The 17,028-nt window shown below is 38.4% G+C and overlaps 1 protein-coding gene across 1 annotated transcript in view; it reads right to left on the reverse strand.

Moving 5' to 3' along the window:
• The window catches only part of LOC139943901 (uncharacterized), a 39,451-nt gene extending 24,601 nt beyond the window's left edge, over window positions 1-14,850 (reverse strand). The window contains exons 1-8 of the mRNA XM_071940784.1: window positions 14,696-14,850; window positions 9,007-9,090; window positions 4,142-4,216; window positions 3,536-3,625; window positions 2,941-3,036; window positions 2,725-2,817; window positions 1,184-1,294; window positions 701-787 (exon numbers count right to left, since the gene is read on the reverse strand). Coding sequence (XP_071796885.1) covers window positions 701-787; window positions 1,184-1,294; window positions 2,725-2,817; window positions 2,941-3,036; window positions 3,536-3,625; window positions 4,142-4,216; window positions 9,007-9,090; window positions 14,696-14,725 — 666 coding nt within the window. The 5' untranslated portion in view covers window positions 14,726-14,850. The remainder of the gene's footprint in view (window positions 1-700; window positions 788-1,183; window positions 1,295-2,724; window positions 2,818-2,940; window positions 3,037-3,535; window positions 3,626-4,141; window positions 4,217-9,006; window positions 9,091-14,695) is intronic.
• Between the last annotated feature and the right edge of the window lie 2,178 nt (window positions 14,851-17,028).

Raw genomic sequence — 17,028 nt, forward strand, 5'->3', positions numbered from 1 at the left:
GCATTACCATTGTGCGACGTAGTCCCGGGGCACTATTCTACTTGTCATGTGCATTACCATTGTGCGACGTAGTCCCGGGGCACTATTCTACTTGTCATGTGCATTACCATTGTGCGACGTAGTCCCGGGGCACTATTCTACTTGTCATGTGCATTACCATTGTGCGACGTAGTCCCGGGGCACTATTCTACTTGTCATGTGCATTACCATTGTGCGACGTAGTCCCGGGGCACTATTCTACTTGTCATGTGCATTACCATTGTGCATTGTGCGACGTAGTCCCGGGGCACTATTCTACTTGTCAAGTGCATTACCATTGTGCGACGTAGTCCCGGGGCACTATTCTACTTGTCATGTGCATTACCATTGTGCGACGCACTCCCGGGGCACTATTCTACTTGTCATGCGCTTTACGATCGTGGTACTAGCGTACACCAAACAAACATCACTCTAGCAACATCCATAACATGAACAAAGTTATCATAGTTCATTTCATTGCACAGTCGTAATTTTCCCTTGCTCCAAACAACTGAATATGTATGAAGCATAGTAAAACAAATATAACATGGTTTATTTCCGGTTGACTAGTTGATATGAGCTCCCCTTGGTATTGGAAGTTGGCAAACTAGTCCCCTAGGCCTCGCCTCGGGAACTAGTTTGTCAACTTCCAACACCTTGTATTCTGTAAACCCTGTCTTACCTCTTCCAACTGTTTCCCTCGATTCTTTTTAGCACTTTTTGATTTTACGCTAGTAGGTGTGTCAACTACGGCGTTCTCCTTTTCAACCTAAAAAATAAGCCATCAAATAATTTCAATTCAATTAAAAACTCACATTTATTTCCATACTTCTTGAAAATTTCAAAACAGCAAATAGAAAAAACAGAAATTTGTTACAGAAGTAACCATAAAGCTCCTTTCTACGAGGCGAGAACCGGAGCCGAGGCTTTGCGGTGAGATGCCTCCAGCAGCCGATTTCACAAAATTTTACGCAACTGCAAGTCCACTTGCACAGCGTTTATGGAGCAACTTGTGCAAGTAGACTTACGCAGTTGCATAAAGTTTTGTGAAATTGGCTGCAGAGTCGTTACAAAGGACTGCAAAAGTTGATTTTTTGACTTGAAGCCACTTACTGTTTTAGACATCAAATTTAGGGTGTTATGTGCCTTCACATTCCCACGTTACCTTCTGTTTCGTGTCTTCTTTGATAACTCCTAAATCAATGAGTTGTTTCCGGAGCGAGTTATTCTTGGCCTCTTTCAGTTCACGTACTTGCCACTCTAGCTCAGCTACCATCTAAAAACAACAACAAATCATACTCAATATTGGGTGCGTTCGATTGTGTGCGCTTCCCTGGATCAACCCTGGTCTGCCCCTGATACGTTCAAATAGCTTTGACGTCATTCCAGGGGCTCACCCGGGTCAACCCCAAGTGCCCTGCTTGTGGAGTTGGCGCTGGCCCGTGATGCATGACGTCACCACAAGAGAGTGAGTGATTGTTCGATCAGTTCTTGTCAGGGGCTCACCCGAGTGAGCACCGCGGGGTCGACACAGGGAAGCTAATCGAACGCACCCATTGATTATTGATTGACACTAGTTCACTCTGAGGAATATTTTTAGCCATATAGCAACTGTCTTTTCTGGTCATTAATATTTTGATTCTTCAATTGAAATTAGTTCGAGACGCCCGCTAATCATTATCTCTGACCTTAAGTACATAAACTGAGTCAACCATGGTATTTGTGATAGTGTCCAAACAGTTTTGTTTCGTAACCAGTTTCTTGAATATGATGATCTTGATATTCTCGATACTATCTCAGATCATTCTGACCATCATTTTGTGTCATACTTTTTCAATTTGGTCTGGGGGTCGACCGAGAGTGTCAGGGTTATCCCGTTTCTTTAATTACGTGTTTATGTCCCTTAAATACTGTATAACAGACGTAATTTTTATAAATCTTTTTATCTTCTACATTTTTTGAGGTTTTGGGGTTTGAATCCCGGTCATGACACTTGTGTCCTTGAGCAAGATGCTTTAATTGCTTATCTACAACGAGGGGCTAAAGCGCCATACATGGCAGCTCATGGCTGTATACTCCTCAGGGAGCTGTAAAAGATTGTTTTGCTTTGTTTGTTTGTTTTTGTTTTGTTTTTACTGCGCCTTGAACACCCAGCAGGGTGGATACGTGCGCATTACAAGTCTTATTATTATTATTTTTATGGAGGCATCATCTACTGAGGCTTGTGTTGAGATGCCTGATGAAAAGAGTGAGGGTTTGAATCCCCGTCATGACGCTTGTGTACTTGAGCCAGATGCTTTACTATAATTGCTTCTCTTAATGGCAGTGGACACTATTGGTAATTACTCAAAATAATTATTCGCATAAAACCTTACTTGGTAACGAGTAATAGGGAGAGGTTGATAGTATAAAACATTGTGAGAAACGGCTCCCTCTGAAGTGACGTAGTTTTCGAGAAAGAAGTAATTTTCCGCCAATTTGATATAAAGACCTCAGATTTTCTCAATAACTACGTTACTTCAGAGGGAGTCGTTTCCCACAATGTTTTATACTACCAACAGCTCTCCATTGCTCATTACCAAGTCAGTTTTTAAGTTAATATTTGTTTTGATTAGTTACCAAACGTGTACCTTCCCTTTAATTTAAAACAGTTCTTGAAGCTGGAGGCATACCAAGTGAGCATTGTTAAAGTTTTCTGTAACATACCTTTTCCAAACTTTTCCGTGTTTTTTTTTCACTTTTTGTCTCTTCGGGTTTTTTGTTAGAAGGCGTTTGAACCATAGTTGTCTTCTCCTCCACCTGAAATGAAGCCAAACAGTGGAATTTTCAATGAACTGAAAACAGTTTATGTTTGTGAAATATTGCAAATTCTTGAAACTAAGGCATGACAAGTGAGCATTGTAAAAGTTTTATGTAACATACCTTTTCAAAACTTTTCCGTGGTTTATTTTTTACACTCTTTGGTTCACCCGATTCTTTGTTGGAAGGCGTTTTAACCATGGCTTGCGCTTCCTCAACCTGAAAACAAGAAAACCAGTAATATTTTCAAAGAACTTGGAAGAAAAATGGTGAAATTTTGGTGAAACTAAAGCCAATTAAGCGAGCATTGTTATAAAAAGTGAGACTCCAATGTCAAATTTAGATTTTTATTCACTCATTATAGTCCATAAAAGTATCTAACCTCAAGTTCAAATGGTATCATTGTTTTTGATAACCCTTCAAGCACAATAACTGTCAAAATCCAAAGAAGTTTGATGATGTCACATTTGAAACATATGGCCTGTACATTTTTCTGCAACAATTTTGACCGGCGCAAAAAGCTCTCTTTGGAATATACAGACCCATTTGTTGGTAATTCGGTGTCATCATGTTTCAACTTTCGCTAAAAAAGCCGATAAAATATAATGAAATTTTACACCATAAATGTCATTAATTCAGCAGTAAGCAAAACCATGAAATTGGGCCCAGAACTTGTGCTCGATGCACTTAACCACCCGGGCACAACACGCTCCCTTACCTCTTTCAACTGTTTCAGGCGTTTCTTTTTTCCACTTCTCGTCTCAGTTTTGTTGGTAGGTGTCGACACCAGTGCTTTCTCAACCTCAACCTAAAAGTAAGCACCAAAAAGGCCATTTTCATTTAACTTTGTAGACTAATCCATGCTTTTAAAAGGCACCGGGCACTATTGGTAATTACTTAAAGTAATTCGCATTGGACACAAGATCTGGTTTAGAATCCCAGTGTGACCAGCCAGACCTAATAATCTTCGCTGCTACGCACATGTAAATACATAATTATTGTCTTATTTTCCATGTACATAAAATAGCCCGACGATGCACTTGCAATCGTGACGCACCAGGCGAGTTGTTTACATTATTTTACAGCGCCGATATCCCATGAAAACCTGGGGATAGCAAAGTGGTAGCTGCAGCACACTCTCACATTTGGTGTGATTGGTGCCACACCTTAATATTAGCAGGCTAAGATTTAATTTGTCGCTGGGCTGCCAATTTATTCATTCTCAATCAAATATTAATTAAAAGACTGACTTCAGGCCTGAAGCCTTTAAAGCATACAACAAGTCAAATGAGTACTGCATACATTTTCTGTAGCTTTGGCTTACCTTTTCCTGCTGATTCTGATGTTTCTTTTTGGGACTTTTTGTCACCACATTATTCTTATTGTTTACTTCCTCCACCTGAAAATGAGCGAAACAGTAAAATTATCCTTAAAACTGATGAGAAGAAAATGATCCAAAACACCAAAAACAGAACATGATTGTCTTACCACCTACATGTATAAAGATCTTTCTAGATTAAGGATTTTAACGCCACAGCTGAAGTTTTTGCCAATCGAAGTTGGAAAACAATAGAAACCATAAATGCACGACAAAAACAGATAGCCACTGTTTGTAACAACGCTCAAAACATTTTATTTCTTTCCTCAAAACCTCCAAAAATGGAGAAGATAAAAGATTTATAAAGATTACATCAAAAATACAAAATAAGGGACATAAACACGCAAATGTTGAATTTATTTGAAACAAAGCATTCAATCATGTGGGTTTAAAGCTTGCAGAAAATGTTGTTTTTAGCTAAAACATCTTGTTAACAAACAAGATTGAGTGTTTCACTAACATTCCGCCGTCCATGCCACCCAGCTTGGTTTCTGTATCAAGAATTGCAAGGTCTATACAAGAAAAACGGCCATACGTGTACATGATTTTTAATTTAATTGATTTGGAGTTGAACAAAGAAAAACAAATTGGAGCAGTACTTTTTCTTTGTGCAACCCAAATTACATTTCCTCCATGGAAACAAAGAAGTTTATGCAAGAAGAACGATCGCTGTACCTTAATCTTATTATGCAGACATTCTTTGCATGTGAAGACAATTGAGTCAAGCGGTACATCATGTCGGTGATTAGTGAATTTGCGAGGATGAAATAAAATTGCAAGGGTATTGACTGAAATGAGACGAGTCAACCAGCCAGCCAGCCAGCCTGAAGCTTTTATGATATAGGCCCTAGAAAATGTTTTGAACAAAAGATGCTCCCTGACGCAATCTAGGGCAATTCCTTGGCTTCTTTACAACTTAATTGGTTCACCCTTTTTCAATGCAGAGCACCCTATGAGCAATGCTTTCCATCTGCTTACTCCTACAACTTTGCCCATTTTGGATTAGAGAATCCTGTTACATTTTGGTTGATCTGGGCCCAATTTCAAAGAGCTGCTAAGATAAAAACAGGATTACCAACCAAATTTCCTTTTGTTGCATATTGCTTGTTACTGATGTTCAGCTGTTGTTTGCTCACCTTGAAAATCATGTGGAAATTTGGTTGGTAATCCTCTTTTTATCGAGGCAGAAATTTCAAGTTTCTTTGCGAAGCAAAAAATGTAACAATGTAAACTTTATGGACTGTTGGCTGGTAACCTGTTTTTGCCAAGGAAGATTTCCCTGTGCTTAGCAGGTTATTGGGGCTTACAGGCTTTATAAAACTGGGCCCTGGGCCCAATTTCATAGAGCTGCTTAAGCGCAAAATTCTGCTTAAGCAAAATAATCCATGCTTAGTAAAATCAGAATACCGGCCAAGACTCCACTCAACTGTGATGCCAAGTAAACAAAAGATCAATACCAGTCACAAGCAATGTATAATCAATTGTATTGCTTCTGTAGTCTGTGAGACCGCTGGGCTGCTCCACACACAGGGGGAAAATGATACAATTGTATTACTTCTGTAGTGTTTGTGTGAGACCACCTGGGCACTCAAGACTTTGATGTTGTTTCAAAGAAACCCTGTCATTATGTCCACAATTTGTGGAGTAAATTAGTTCCATTACTTCACTTTTCTACTCAAAATTCTCAGAAATGTTGCTTTTCTTTGTTTCATATGTTAATGATGAAACTAGATTGGAGTGGCACATGTGCAACACATGTTATAGTTTTCAGCATGGAAAAATGCATTGTGGGTAGGGCATGAGTGGCATCTGCAGAGCCCCAGATCTCTTAATTCATGTAATATTGTCCTCTAGTAAGTCAAAACCAAGATATCCAGCTTTGATGACCTCTTAGCGTCCTCCTCTTGAAAAAAGATTTGGTTAGTCGCATTACATTGCATGGTTAGTCGCATTACCGGTTAGTCCCATTACACTTTTTGATGACTCGTTATTAAAATACACCAACTAGAGTGTTGATTTCTTTACTCATTTCCAAGGTTGTAGCTACCACGGTCGGAGCCGGTCCGCTATCACCCGCCCCAGCTTTTGCCGACCGGGATCCAACAAAAAATATCAAACTCCGACCGGCATAAATTTATGTAAAACTGTTTTAAATGCCATTGAAATAAGTGAAAAATAAAGAAAACAATCCTGTAAAACTCCTAATTAGGTGTGTATTTTATTTCTGTAAAAACAATCAAAACAATTTTTTCTCCAAAACCGCGATGTTCTCCGTGATTGTTGCTTAAAAATAAGCCGCCTGAGTGCTGCGAGTTCATGGAGTACTAAAAAAAGCACGCACAATCTCCGGCGTGCGTGTAGTATCCATGATGCACAAAACCACATGGTAATACTCACACGGTCGCCCACTGGTTCATGCAGCATGCACAGCACATAACACACACAGTCCGAAGTCCATCTTAACAAAGATTCCGCACGCTGTGATTGGCCATTGATGGCTGTTAATAAATCCATATTCATGATCTTCTTGGCTAGCCTTCATCACAACACACGCTCACGAACGGAGTAAAGAATTGGCGAACGTTGTGCATCACGCCTGCAGACTGTATGCACAATGCACAGCCTTGGAGGAGTTCTAGTAACATGGACAACTTCTGCCATCAGAGGGCGTTGCGAGCCAAAGTTCATTGAATTATTTCTCAACATGTTCAAAACAAACAATTTTCAAACAACAAGTTCATTTAAATGGTTGTTGATAATTTAGGGCATAAATTAAGAGATAAAGTCGTCCAATTTTAGGGACTTCACTTCCGTGTTTTTTTAAATATTTTATTTTAGTTTCAATTTTTTTTTGTACCATACATGCAGCAGGCTAGTGAAAAAAACCTACGGGCGATCAAGAATTTTGGTTGACTCGCCCGGCGGGCGGTTGAAAACAAAGTTATTCTGATGGGCGGACCATGTTGGTGGAGTCGTCGAAGTTGCATTAAATTTTTATTTAGAATTTTATTTAGATGATTTTCCTGTCTATTAATACTTGTTGGAAAAAAATGAAAAGACAAGAATCAATTTTTGAGTTTGTTGAATGCACTTCGTTGAGAAATTGTCAATGAATACAACTCAGTGAAACATGGCTTTTCTATTTTACTAATGTGCTCCTTTTTGAAATGGAATAGTCTAGATTTTGCGGCACTGATCGGACATGTGTCCCGTCATCCTGTGTTTCTGAACTTGTCTCTCCACTCTGCATTGCCTTCTGATGAATATATGCAACTGCAAGCTTTTCAATTGATAAATTCAACACTCAAAAATTCTGCCTAATAGTCTACCTACCCTATTTTGAGATGAGATTTAAATCGTAAACGGAATATTAATTTTATTTATTTTACCCTAACATTTTACTTTAAAACTTAATAAGTATTTATTTTCTATGGCTCCCTAGACATGTTTTTTCCTTTAACAATGACTATGTCAAGGCACAAATAGGCAAGAGAGAGCCTGGGGAACCCATCAAAGCTTAAACAAAACCTAAAAATCTTCAGCTTCCAAAGACGCTGCCCCTGTTGATCCCACCGGGTTGTGAGGCGCTACGCTGCCCCTACATGTACACCCACCCTCTCGACTATGCTCTCGACAAAATTAGCCGGCATCCAATTTGCCCTAGCTACAACCTTGCTCATTTCAGACTTGGTAATAAGGATAGAAGCATATTTTGAATTGCCATGAAGATAGTCAGTGCATTTTTCGTGCAATTGAAATAACTTCATCTCTCGGTTAGTCGCATTACGCCCTGTTGAAGCTCCCACAAGTACACTCACATATTGCTTAAATGAGAAACACAAATTAAAATTCATTCTGGATTTTAAATAGTTGTACCTGCTGCTAATCACAACTACTAAAGTTTTGCTGGAAGAACCTTTGTGGGGGACAATATTTAACTTTGAAGAAATCACCTTAATGTGCTCACTTTTTAGGGTCTGTTCACAGCTTGTGCAAACATGAGCTGAATTTGTACAAAATGGTACAGAGTGTGTAAAAAAAGTTAATGTCTGTTTCCTTTCATATGTTAGCTATAACTTTTACGTGGAAAGAAAGTTGTTACACAATTTTAATTTTTTGGTGTCATGTCCATGTTTGCTTGGAATCGCCCATATGTTTAGATACAGCAAGTGAGAAGACTGGTCTTTGACAATTACCAAAAGTGTCCACTGTCTTTAAAGAGAGGAACATGTTCTTCCAATTAAAGATGAATTTTATTAGAGAACCAGGAAGGGAAACTAAATACCTTATTTTAAAATATTCTCAAGTTGGGGCAATTGTTTTTTAGAAAATAATAAACTCACAAGGCAACAAGGTGGTTAGAGTATGAGTCAACTTGATTTTGACTTAAAGGAACACGTTAAAGGAACACATTGCCTTGGATCGGTCGAGTTGGTCTTTGAAAAGCGTGTGTAACCATTTGTTAAAAATGCACATGGGTAAAAAGATGTTGTAAAAGTAGAATACAATGATCCACACAAACATGCCTCGAAATTGCATGGTTTTCCTTTTATCTCGTCGACTAACACGGTCGGCCATTTATGGGAGTCAAAATTTTGACTCCCATAAATGGCCGACCGTGTTAGTTCGCACAGTAAAAGGAAAACCTTGCAATTTCGAGGCAAACTTGTGTGGATTATGGTATTCTACTTTTAAAACATCTTTCCAACCATATGCAATTTATAAAAAACGGTTACAAACGCTTTTTATAGACAAACTCAACGTGTTCCTTTAAGCGTGCATTGTAAACATTTTCTGCAGCCTTGTCTTACCACTTCCAGCTTTTTCTGCCGTTTCTTTTTAGCACTTTTTGTCTCGTCATGTTTTTCGCGAGTGGGTGTGCTCTCCACCTCTACCTGCAAATGAGAAAAACAATGGCATTCTTTATTTCACTTGGCTTTCGAGGGCAGAAGCAATTTCTAGAAGACAACAAAACAATCAACTAGAACAATAATGAGGAATGAATTTGTAATGTTCTTGCAGGTAAGATAAGATACTTCACTGGAATGTTAACAATTTTGGGTACAGTACTTCCTGCATGATGCGTTAATTTGGGGTACAGTACTTCTCGCATGTTGCGTAAAACTAGGGATTGTCAAACAGCATCTACAAGTTGACCCAAGTGTTATCATGACATCCATTCCAATGTGATTGTGAGGCAGACAAAGTCGATATACTTATGCCCTTTTCAGACTGTACAGGCTCTTAAGCCTGTCCCTTGGGCCGTCGTTTCCCTTCAAAAATTTCCAATTAACTTAAAGATTTGCAAAGGTGGTGCCTTTTGCAAAATGAAAATAACCTTGCCCTCTCAAAGATGAAATACAAGGCCTGGTCTATCCTTAAATCGCCTTGATGCACACTTTACTCAAGAGACCTACTACCAAAAGGTTGCCACCAAGATTTCTTGTGTGAGGGCGTCCAGTGAGTTGAACGCATTTTGGAACGAAAGAGGGTGCTTTCAATGGCAAACTAAATTTTCTTTCATAACAATTACAGGTTCTGTTTTGACAGCCTGTATGTTGTTTTTGAATGCCAAATAATAACAATCATTTATAAGAGAAACCATGAAAGACAAAAGCTTTTTTTCATTGTTTTACATTCAGACTCCCTTCTCTAAAGAGTTCCATTTTCCCAATAATTCAATTTTGTAGAAAAGTCAAAAACAAGGAAGGCCCTGAGCCCATGTCATCAAAAAATACGGTCAAACATTGCAAATTGCGTCAATTATCACAGCCTCCAAGCTTCTTCCTTGACCTCTGTATCAGAAAGTCACCATTTGGATGAGTAAGTATTGAACAATTATGCGAGTGCTGCATTGTTGTCAATTTGCAGACTGCAGCAATTTGGCCGAATAACCAATTCGAATTTGTACAACCTTGCTAAGTGCATTAGGACTGCAGCAGCCTTCATCTTATAATAAAAGCATACATCTCAGTTCATCTGGAAACATCCAGTATTAGCCCTAATTCATCTGCAGTTACAGAGTGCTGACCTTAAACCGTTCTCAAGTAGTTCTGGTCAACACTTGATCGAGTCTTCCCCAAAGCAAGAAAGATTGATTCATACTGAAAGTTACATTTTAGCACTAGACAAACAATGTTTCCCAACTACAAGTTGACCCTGAATTTCTTTGGAATCCTTCTCGACTAATACATGTACCTGGAGTTCTATTCAATGCAAAGCTTTTAGTATCACTCAGGTACTTTTTCCTTTGAACTTGGTGACATCCACGTAAGATAAAGTTTCATGGTGCTGCTTAATTTCTTTTTTTTAAGTTCATTTTTTTTTTCAAAGTCAAAGCCGTCTTCAAGTGACTTTTTTTTTAATTGCCACTTCAATTTGGATACTTTACCGAGTCTAATACTTCTGTGAATTCAAACAGGGTTCTCCACACGCGGATTCAAAACACCAAATGCACTCGCACAAAAATGGTGCGCTGGACAAAATTTTCGTGTGCCCGAGATTTTTTTCTTTCCAAAAACACTTCACGACGAACACAAACCTACATGTAAGTAGGATTTGAAACTTTGCATGGTGGAAATAAGATATAGAAGAGTTTGCGGTAACACCATGTAATAACAATCTCTAAATGAGTTGGGGTGGTTCTGAAAAGAACCGTTGGATTAACTCGACAATTCGATCAGTATGCTCTGATCGTCTTCTGAAACATTCTCCAGAAGACGATCAGAGCATACTGATCGAAACGTCGAGTTAATCCAACGGTTCTTTTCAGAACCACCCCAACTCATTTAGAGATTGTTATTACATGGTGTTACCGCAAACTCTTCTATAACCTACATGTAGTTACATTTGCTGGGAGAACAGTGAAACTTGGTTTTTGGTTAACCGCTGCCCAACTATCCGAAATTAACCGGATATTCAAATATTTTTTCCTGCCGCTAGAGGGTGCTATTTAAAAAAAAATTAGTTTTAGACAGTGTCAATCTGTTCATTCATAAAAAACAACCCGATCTAATTTAAAACTGGCGATTTTTTTTTTGATATCGTGATTGACTCGACGTGAACAAAAACTTTTATTATCTTTGAACAAAATATATTGGAAATGTCATTAGAAGTGAGCATAGTTAAATATTTATTTTATGCTGTCTTAATAGAAGCTTCATAAGGATTCAGACAAAACATTCCTATCTGTCGTCGCCCCGGAATCAGGTTTCTTGGTGGTTGTAGTTAGAGGCTAACCGGTTTATTAAGGCCACACAAAATAATATGTGTGTTTCCTATTACACTGGCCAAAAAATGTCCTGTAAATTCAATGATGTCCAAGTTTGACTCGCAAATCTCTAAAAATGACACAGAAAATAAGCCCTCAAAAAGCAACCGTTCCGACATCTGTAAATTTCACTAACACAAAAGCAGATTTCATTTCTTTAGTAGTTGTTACTTTGTGTGCGACAATAAATACAAGAAACATTGAACGCTAGAGGTCGTTTTGGAATAATGCAATAGCGTGAGATTAAACGCCCTCTATTGGTATAAAGTCAAGAACCAGCAACAAACGCATTGAAACAAGACTCGACGTGTCACGTGGGAATTTTAGCGCATTTCCAGGCGGCGCAAATGCGAGAGCGTAGCCCAACACGTCGGCAAACATCCCTCAACCAACATCTGTTGTGCAATCTCGAAATTGAGCATTGCAATTAACAGATTGCTAGCTTTACAAACTTGCACATGTACATTGCAGCAGCAACCAATCCCATACACTACACACACACTACGTACGTCTGTCCGTCGTTGCAATGCCAATTCAATCAACCATGGATCAACGACGTCTTTTCTCGTAAGAAAATTTTTATTTTCTAATGCTCTATATCAAATGTATAAACATTTTAGAAAAAAAGTAAACAATAAATACAAAAACCTTAAAATCATGCGGTATTTTGTCACACGGGAGAGGGATCGGGGTTTTTTTTTTTTATTTTGTCTGTAAATGTATAAAATTCCATAGGGTCGGCGTGTTTTTCTAGGGACGGTCGGGTAACCAGAAACACACACATATTATTTTGTTTGGCCTAATAAGTATTCGTACCCCTTGCGGATATCCGGTTAGGTAAAAAACGGTATTTGTGGTTAAACTTACAGTTAGGTTAGGAAAAACTTTTGCCATAAACCTGATATTAAAATTATTCACCCAGGCCTACACAAACCACCGTTTCAATGCGCTGTATCAACTACCTTTTAATAATAATAATATATAGTGTGCATGCAGCGACTGGTACCCAGAAGTAATGAAACAGCTTTTTGTGTGGTTTTTTTCTGCATCGCATTCGCAGGGCATCCTGACTACAACAGTGTGGTATTTAGACTTGTTTCCAAGCCTGTGATCGTGAGGTTTACTTAGTCATTCTGATATATTATTGGCTGAAACAGGGCCCTCTTGTGGTCAAATCTCCGTCATTGAAGCGAGTTAGACTAGCAGTAGCATGGTAGCAATATCTACGTGGGAATTCTGCGTGGCTGATGCAGAGCAGAGAAATTACCGCAGACTAGAAATAATAAAATGAAACGGGTCGCACTAATACACCTATCAATTGTAAGATGCACTACTTGACCCCCGGGGAGGGTGCGTCAAGTCTGCGTCTTTACTCTCAACAAAGTGACGGTGGGTACGTCAAAATCCAATAGTCGTCAGTCAAAAAAATCGTTAAGAGGTGCGTCGAGGTACGTCATGTTCCGTCGATATCCATTTCAACATGTATTTTGTTTATTTGGTGGAGAATCAAATAATGAAGCCACCTACCCCTCCCTGCCTTCGTATGATGTTGGTATTTGCAGACATTCCAACCTTTCAATGCCACAAACTGTGTTTTGCTCGATTTAATTAGCCGCGATCGTGATTGCGATCGTTTATTTTGCAGCAAAACACGCATCCGCTGTCGCTCATCTGTCGAGCGCAATCAACAAATTTGCGTAACAATTTTTTGCGCAATTTATAACTTGCGCAATGCAGAATGGGCAGTTCCAATTATGTATCGAGCAATTTGAAGATTGCGCACCATTGTGTACACAAGTGCGCGCTGTGCTTTGAATTGTGGGTATTCGGGCCCCTCTCTGTTTTCTGTGCTGGGAACCGCTCATCTCGAAAATCAAGCGGTACAACCTCGAACACCTCAACTTGTGCATGCACTTGCAAAACCGCGAAACTCGCTCTTGTAGGTGTAAGGTTGAATTATTTGGTATTCACTGCGCCTGCGTAGTTTACAAGAGATTTTATGTGCGTCGGTAATGTCCGTCCGTGGTGCGTAGTTTTCCGCGATTGGTAAGTCAAAAAAATCGTTCGGACGACCATCCAAATCTGCAACAAGTGTGTCAATTTTTTGACTCAGGGTGGGTCTTTGGACGCGCAAATCCGACTCACATATGGACAGTGACGCACCCTCCCCGGGGGTCAAGTAGTGCGTCTTACAATTGATAGGTGTATAAATACCGACAACTCACGACAACAATTTTTAAATGCACTTTTTAAAAAAAGAACATTTGAACATAAGTCAACCGTTAAATATATGCATAAGAGTCATATGCACCCAAATCATTTTCAAACTGTTGAAGAAATTGTGTTTTTAATTGTAAAAAAAGGTGTTCTTTACCTGAATTTAGTAACGAACGGTAATATCCGCCATGTTGTCTTTCGACCCACTTGGACGATTCTATTATACCGCAGGGGTGATACAATGTGCAAGATGATTATTTACTTTTTTTTATGTATCTCATTCTCATGGAGTTTAAAACAATTTTACATTTAAGTTTCCCCTTTTAACTTCGAATTCCAGAGTGGCGGCTTAGTTACTAACAAGAAAGAAAAAATCAGCAGCTAAAACCAAAACGAAAAAATAAAACTCTGTCCTCAGAAATTACCTAGCCCCCTGCGGTGTAATACTAATAGAATAGTCCAAGCACGTCGAAAGACAACATGGCGAATATTGCTGTTCCTTACTAAATTCGGGGTAAAAAACACCTTTTTTACAGTTCAAAATACAATTTTTTCAACAGTAAAGTGATTTAGATGCATATGACTCTTGTGCACATACATTAAACGGTCGAATTATGTTAAAATGTATTAACAAATTGTTGTCGTGGGTTGTCGTGAGGGGTCGTGAGTTGTCGGTATTTAGTGCGACCGAATGAAACTATTGCAAAGGTTCACACCCTTGCCAGAGTTTTAATCATTAACACCCCCCCCCATCCCACTCCCAAAATTAGACAATCACATGTTAAGTTTTCACTCATACTGCAAAAATAGTGCTATGCCATTGAATTGAATTGATTGCCTGCCTGATGATGGGTCGGCCGGCGGAGGGTTCACACTTCAATTCAATCAAACCCAAATTGAAATTATTTTTATAAATAATAAATACATTATAAAAATGGTTTTGTTTAAACTTTAACAACTGACACTCTTTGTTATGTTAGCATTTATTTTGCGATTACTTGCAGATTGCCTACCGGTTCATCTGGTCTCTTTCTTTTTCCCATAATGTTGCGAAACCAGCGCAATTCTTCAAGCTCCGAAGCGATGGAATGCACTGGTGGTCGTCCGTGGAACTCCAAAATTTTACACGTGCTCTGTAAGGTAGATGTTAGTTTCCAAACGCCAGGAGTCGATCGCTACTCGAAAGGATCCGATGTAATCGGTAGTCGTCAAACGGGGCAGCAATACATAGACTCGCTACCATTCCTTGAGCTTTTTCTCCCTAAGATTTGTTTGTGTATTTTTGTATGGTAGCTACACCGATGTTTTGGAGTTTCGCTCTTAAGCTCAGACATTTGTTTTATTTATTTTTATTCACAACCATTAATATACAAAGGGGTCATGTATTGCTGATTTTTAAAGTATATTTCCAGATTTTTTAAATAAACAACAAAGCAATGTGTAGCCACAGAATACAAACTCTTCATCAACTAAAAGATGATTTGTTAAAAACGGTTTATCAATACGGTATTTTTCAGATTAAGCCAATCAAAGACTGCCATTCCCTATACAAAGGATTCCTGTAGCATTACTGATTTTATCGTATTTTTATAAAACTCCATTACATTTATTTCAGATTTTAAAAAATTTAAGACCACGAGTCTGCTGTGCGAACAGTTTACGATTTCATCAACACCACGGGTCGATTTGTAAAAACAGTTTATCAACACGTTATTGTTTAAACGAAACCAATCAAAGACTGCCAGTACCTAAACAAAGCATTCATGTAGCATTACTGATTTTATCATAAATTTATAAAGCTCCGTTATATTTATTTCAGATTTTTGAAAATTACACACCACGAGTCCCTTTGCAGCATACTTTGTATGTGTACTACACTGCTGTGCGCACAGTTTAAGATTTCATCAACGCCACGGGTCGATTTGTAAAACGGTTTATCAATGCGGTATCATTCAAATGAAGCCAATCAAAGACTGTAATTACCTAAACAAAGCATTCATGTAGCATTACTGATTTTATCATAATTTTATAAAACTCCGTTACATTTATTTCAGATTTTTGAAAATTACACACCACGAGTCCCTTTGCAGCATACTGTGCGTGTGTACAACACTGCTGTGTGTACAGTTTACAATTTCATCAACGCCACGGGTCGATTTGTAAAACAGTTTATCAATACGTTATCATTCAAACGGAGCCAATCAAAGACTGCCATTTCCTATACAAAGCATTCATGTAGCAAAACTGATTTTATCATATTTTTATAATGCTCCATTATATTTATTTAAGATTTGTGAAAATTACACACCACGAGTCCCTTTGCAGCATACTGTGCGTGTGTACAACACTGCTGTGCGTACAGTTTAAGATTTCATCGACGCCACGGGTCGATTTGTAAAACGGTTTATCAATACGGTATCATTCAAATTAGACCAATCAAAGACTGTCATTAACTAAACAAAGCATTCATGTAGCATTACTGGTTTTATCATATTTTTATAATGCTCCATTATATTTATTTAAGATTTTTGAAAATTACACACCACGAGTTCATTTGCAGCATACTGTGCCTGTGTACTGCACTGCTGTGCGTACATTTTACAATTTCATCAACGCCACGGGTCGATTTGTAAAACAGTTTATCAACACGTTATCATTCAAATTAGACCAATCAAAGACTGTCATTACCTAAACAAAGCATTCATGTAGCATTACTGATTTTATCATAATTTTATAAAGCTCCGTTCTATTTATTTCAGATTTTTGAAAATTACACACCACGAGTTCATTTGCAGCATACTGTGCACATGTACTACACTGCTGTGCGTACATTTTACAATTTCATCAACGCCACGGGTCGATTTGTAAAACAGTTTATCAACACGTTATCATTCAAACTAGTCCAATCAAAGACTGTAATTACCTAAACATGGCATTCATGTAGCATTACTGATTTCATCATATTTTTATTAAGTTCCGTTCTATTTATTTCAGATTTTTGAAAATTACACACCACGAGTTCATTTGCAGCATACTGTGCGTGTGTACTGCACTGCTGTGCGTACATTTTACAATTTCATCAACGCCACGGGTCGATTTGTAAAACAATTGATCAACACGTTATCATTCATATTAGACCAATCAAAGACTGTCATTACCTAAACAAAGCATTCATGTAGCATTACTGATTTTATCATAATTTTATAAAGCTCCATTATATTTAGTTCTCTTTAAATTAAAGATCACGAGTCCCTTTGCAGCACACTGTGCGTGTGTACAACACCGCTATCGCACAGTTTAAGATTTCATCAACGCCACGGGTCGATTTGTAAAACGGTTTATCAAT

Source organism: Asterias amurensis, chromosome 11 (assembly GCF_032118995.1).
Source record: "Asterias amurensis chromosome 11, ASM3211899v1".
Taxonomy (NCBI): Eukaryota; Metazoa; Echinodermata; class Asteroidea; order Forcipulatida; family Asteriidae; genus Asterias; species Asterias amurensis.